General features: G+C 38.7%; 1 protein-coding gene across 1 annotated transcript; it reads right to left on the bottom strand.

Annotated features, from left to right (window-relative positions):
* LOC140815479 (uncharacterized) lies at positions 1-5,138 on the bottom strand. Its single transcript, XM_073174576.1, has 7 exons — positions 5,096-5,138; positions 4,440-4,495; positions 1,740-2,904; positions 1,386-1,670; positions 1,161-1,259; positions 531-713; positions 1-413 (listed from the first exon to the last, which is right to left on the bottom strand). Exons 1-7 carry the CDS (start codon positions 5,136-5,138, stop codon positions 1-3), a joined length of 2,244 nt encoding a protein of 747 aa, XP_073030677.1.
* Between the last annotated feature and the right edge of the window lie 878 nt (positions 5,139-6,016).

Below are 6,016 nucleotides of genomic sequence, written 5' to 3'. Positions count from 1 at the left end.
TCAACGCCTCTGTCTCATGTTCAACTCTGCTTGTGAAAAGAGGTATTTCAAACTCTTATGATCAGTGAATATCTCAAATGTCTCCCCATACAAGTAGTGACGCCAAATCTTTAGCGCAAAAACCACTGCTGCTAGTTCCAAGTCATGCACGGGGTATCTAGACTCATGTGGCTTCAACTGTCGTGAAGCATAGGCAACCACACGACCATGTTGCATTAATACACAACCCAATCCTTGAAGTGAAGCATCAGTGTGCACTGTAAATCCTCCTACACCTGATGGAATAGTCAGAACTGGAGCACTAGTCAATCTCTGCTTAAGTTCAACAAAACTAGCCTCACATGCCGGTGACCAAATAAATGGTGTATTTTTTTGTGTCAGCTGGGTAATTGGCCTCGCAATCTGTGAAAATCCTTCAATAAATCTGCGATAATATCCTGCCAAACCCATAAAACTACGTACCTCGGGAACTGATGTCGGTCTAGACCAATTGATGACTGCCTCAACTTTACTCGGATCAACTGATATACCTGCACTTGAAATCACATGTCCAAGGAAAACCACTCTATCCAACCAAAACTCGCATTTCGATAATTTAGCATACAACTTTTCAGTTCTCAAAATTTGCAAAACAGCTCTCAAGTGCTCGGCATGCTCAATTTCAGATTTTGAATAAATAAGAATATCATCAATGAAGATCACAACAAATTGATCTACATACCGTTGAAACACACGGTTCATCAAATCCATAAATACCGCAGGTGCATTGGTCAACCCAAAAGGCATAACCAAATATTCAAAATGCCCATATCTAGTACGAAAAGCAGTCTTAGGCACATCTGCCTCTCTAACTCTTAACTGATGATATCCGGATCTTAAATCAATCTTAGAATATACTGAAGAATCCTGCAACTGGTCAAAGAGATCATCAATCCTTGGCAAAGGATAGTTATTCTTTACTGTGGCTTTATTCAACTGTCTATAATCGACACAAAGCCTCATAGACCTGTCTTTCTTCTTCACAAATAAAACCGGAGCACCCCAAGGTGAAACACTTGGTTTTATATATCCTTTAGCTAATAGATCCTCAAGTTGTTCCTTTAGTTCCTTCAGTTCAATTGGTGCCATCCTATAAGGAGCTCTAGAAATAGGTTGTGTACCTGGCATCAACTCAATGTTGAACTCAACCTCTCGGACTGGAGGAAATCCTGGAATTTCATCTGGAAATACATCTGAAAATTCACTAACAATTGGAATATCTGCCAATTTAGGTACTGACCTTGAAATATCAATTGCATAAACCAAGAAACATTCGGCTCCTTTCTGCAACAAACGAGTCATGGACAAAACAGATATCAAAGGAATCTTAGCTCAAGAACCCTTACCATAAAATGTCCAGTGATCTTTCATATCAGGTCTAAACTTAACAACCTTCTGAAAACAATCTATAGTAGCCTTGTATCTTGTCAACATGTCAATACCAACTATGCAGTCAAAATCAGACATCTCCAACACAATACAATCAAGCTCAATAACATTATCCTCATAATGAAATTCACAACCCTTTATCATTTCAGCTGACCTCATCACTTTTCCCAGTGGAGTGGAAATAGATAATATAGATGATAATGGCAAAGAATGCAACGAATGTAATGTGACAAAGTGCTCAGCTATGAAAGTATGTGATGCACCAGTATCCATCAAAACATAAGCAGGATAACCTGAGAGAAAACAATTACCTGCAATGAAATTATCAGGAGCATTATGTGTCTCATCCTCTGTGAGTACAAAAACTCGAGCCTGCTGTCTATGTGGTTGTCCTACTCTGTGGCTACCACTCTGTTTGTTCTGATCTGACCAGTTTGACTGCTGATAGGAATGAACTGTAGGAGTCTGGCGATTCTGGTGAGATGTCTGTCTAGATGATCCCCCACTTTGAGATATTTCACTGCCACGATTAGGACACACTCGAGCATAGTGTCCCTCCTGGTTACACAAGTGGCAAGCTCCTGAGATTCCTCTACACTGATCGGTATAATGTCTACCACCACACTGACCACAAGTCGGGCCTGAATAGCCAGTGCTCTGAACTGAACCAGACTGTCTCGATCCACTAGAACTCGAAAAATTACTGCCATGTCTCTTAAATTGCTTCGCTCTAGCCTTGAACTGCTCTCTTATGTTTACACTATTACCGCCACTATTACCTTGTCTGAAATGCTGTCGGAACTGTGGCTGTTGGGGTCTTTGTGGATATTGAGAACCTCTCTGCCTAATGATTCCAGTTTCAGCTCCCTTGGCTCGATCAAGAGCCTCAGCAAAAGTGTTAGGCCTTCCAGTATTAACCAGGGTAAAGATATCAGGATTAAGACCATTTATGAAGTGATCGGCCTTAGCTTCTTCATCGGATGCTACATGAGGATCAAATCTCAGTAAATTCGATAACTTAGCAACATAGTCCTCAATATTCAGATTTCCCTGTTTTAAATTTGCAAACTCGGCTCCCCTATCTTTCCTGTATGAAGTAGGAAAGAAACGCTGATAAAATTCAGATTTAAAGATATCCCAAGTCACAATCGTACCTCGACTCTCTAAAGCTTTCTTGGTGATGATCCACCAACTCTTAGCAACATTCAATAACTGATGAACAACTAACTTGATTCTACGATCATCTGGATACTCAAGAGATTCAAATAACTGATCTATATTCTCCAACCAGTTCTCACACTCTAATGCATTCTCTGTACCCTTCAGCATAGGTGGGTGCAAAGACTGAAATCTGGCTAACAATATCTCCATCGGAGTCGGAGTTATATCTCTGTGTATGAGTAGCACTGCCCTGATCTTGAGCCACTGGTATGTCCTGTCTAGGTCTACCACAACCTCTACCTCGAGTAGCCATGTCTGATATACAATAGGTCAAACACAGATAAAATCACAAAATCACAATCAACTCAATCTTTTATCAATCATCTCTGGCTCTCGAGACTCAATAATCTCAAAAATCTTGAATAAAGCTCAATAATATAATATCCCAATTTAAATCATGTATTTCACATCATAGTACAATGAAAATGCTAACAAATATATCACATGATCAAGCAATTCAAACTGACTCGATCTACCCTGTTCCCAAATATCTTACGCTCTGATACCACCTAATGTGGGGCCCCGGGTCCGATATCTAATACTAATAATTTTAAATGTATCAAACCAAACGATTTAATAAAATACATAATTTCTTTTTCACAAACTGACATAAACATCGTCATAATAATTTAAATGTCTCAAATGTTTGAAATAAAATTTTCAACATGCCAAAATAAAGTAGTGAACCAAAGAAATCCAAACATCATCACATAGCTCCTAAGACCCGAGAATCCCACTCTAACTCGTATATCCTTGCTTGGAGCTGGACTCTGGCATCCAAGCCTCGCCTCACCTACCATCAAGCACATAAAAACAAGAGGTAGCCGACATGCCGGTGAGTATAAACCCAGTATGATACAATAAATAACATATGAGAATTAAAATTTCAAATATCTCATATACAATTCATAGAAATGCAATGCATGATCAGAAGCTGTGGGCTATCAATAAATCTCAAGATCAAGTGAATCATCTGGTCATAGGGTACCCAAGGGAATAGAATCACCCAGCAACATCCACCGACTCATCCGCTCGGGGTGGGGTGCTGTGTTCTACAATCCCAAGACTATGGTGCGCCTATAGAGAGTGTTCAAGCCATAGCAGCGACCTCCGCATACACTATGCCAACTCAACTATAGCCCCATACGTCCAACAAATCAATAAATCAAGGCGACCTCCGCCATATCAAATCTGAATCGACAAGTGGCTCAATATGCAATGTAATGATGCAAATCAATATCATCATTTCACTACAATAATAAACTCATCTCAAGGCCACAATCATCATCAAATCACAAGTAATTCATCGAGCCATAGAATTTTCAATTTAAAAATAAAAATGATACTTTTACCTCGTATGTTACCGACCGTAACATACCTTTCGAATATTACCAACAAAAGATCAAAATATATTGTTGAGAAGTCTTGAACCCTTGAAGTCTACTCGATTCGCTATCAACCAATTTAGAGTAAATAATCTTGAGCCAACCCAAGTCAATACTTCAACCAAATCTTCAATACATAAATCAAGAACTCAGATTACTTATCAATACGTAGCACTTTTCGTACAAAATTCATAATTAATTCAATACGGCTTCAAATCAAGATCCGTAAATTTCTTAATCATAATATGCCATAAAAACACTCATTGGATCATTTTATCAAAAACATGGAGTGCGTGCTAAAGAGTTAGCTCCTCTTCAATTCCATTTTAAATTCAAACCAACACAATCACAATCTCAAAATTCCTCAACACCAAAATCCAACGATAACTAAACTCACAAGCTTACCTTAGTTCCTTGAACCCAAAATGCTCTTGCTCTTACTCCAAAAACCCAACAAGTAGCTAGAATCAAAGGGACAATTGAAGGAAGAAGAGAACCCTAGCTTCCCATGGAGTGAAGAATCGAGAAGTGAGGAGAGAATGAGAGAAAAATGAACCAAATCCTCTATTATATCACTCAAATCTCGAAAACACGCTTTTTAAAAATCGCTAGCCGCCCGGGCGGACATTTTTTCTCGCCCGGGCGCGGAACTCACGGCAAAACACTAAAAATTTTGAACAAGGCCTGCCCGGGCGGACATCTTTTCTCGCCCGAGCGCGCACTCTGCGCACAGGCACTACAAAGATCGCTTCCGAAATGCCTTTTCCCTTCAGAATTAGGAAAAGTGGTAAACTACAAAGTTGTAGCCCTATGTCTTGGCTTGCTTCTCCCAAAATTTCAGGTCATTTGGAGGTTTGAGTAAAACGTTATGCTCAATCTCCCAACATGTGTCATTGTAGAAACAACGGTACTCACGACACACTTCGGGGCGCTTTTGGCTCGTCTTCCCTGATGATTTGAACAAAACTCAAAACTACAAAGTTATAGCCTTATGTCTTATCTTTCTAATGAGAAAAGCCTCACATCAATTGGATCAATATACAAAACATTATGCTAAAAACCACAACTACTGCCACATTTTTCATACTGTTTCTGCACGTCCATTACCTATTTATCTCAAATTCCACCTTTGATTCTACCCATCCATTATCTATTCCATTCTATAACATCATTACCATTCATATCATAATGTAAAGCCAAGAACCATCACAACTACTGCCATATTATATCAAAATTCGGGCATTACAGTGATTGCAACTGTTGTGTAGGCTTTCAATATTTTTATCAAACCTTCAGTGATGACATACCAAATGTCATCATTTTGTGCAGCTAAGTGAGCCTGCATCCTGATTTTCCAATCATCGAAGTATTCTCTAGAAAACATAGGGATTTTATTGAAGGAAGACATGATGAACAGTTTGAGTAGAAATATTCTGAGACGTGATACAACTGCTCTGATACCACTTGAAAGGATCGGTTAGAAGGTGATAAGTGTTTAGAAGGGGGGTTGAATAAACATTCACGGATTATATATATTTTTTGAAGATTGGGTTCAATTTATTGACAAACTAATACTCGGTATCTCGTCAGTCGATAACAATCAGTTTAACTGAAAAACAGTTGCGGAAGTAAACTGACTGAGAGATAGAATAACTGACTGAAAATAATAACTGAAGTAAAATGCACACGATTTGTTTCTGGATGTTCGGAGAATAGAATAACTCCTATGTCACCCTTTCTATCACGAAAATAAGATTTTCACTAAAAGACTTTGATCGAATAAAAGAGTTGTACTGACCCACTTCAGTTTGGACTTAACACTGCCAAACCTGAAAATCTTAGTTCACAAAAACTTTTACAGTGCGTGACTGAATTTAACACGGCTGAATGAATCTAACAAAGAATTTCAAAGTGATAACAAGCTCGTAAATATAGCCTCGATTGCTACTAATATATCTGATAAGAGTGAGCTTTTGATATTT

The sequence above is a fragment of the Primulina eburnea genome, chromosome 15 (genome assembly GCF_022965805.1).
Source record: "Primulina eburnea isolate SZY01 chromosome 15, ASM2296580v1, whole genome shotgun sequence".
In the NCBI taxonomy this organism is placed as follows: Eukaryota; Viridiplantae; Streptophyta; class Magnoliopsida; order Lamiales; family Gesneriaceae; genus Primulina; species Primulina eburnea.
This window is presented reverse-complemented; position numbering and strand designations above follow the sequence as displayed.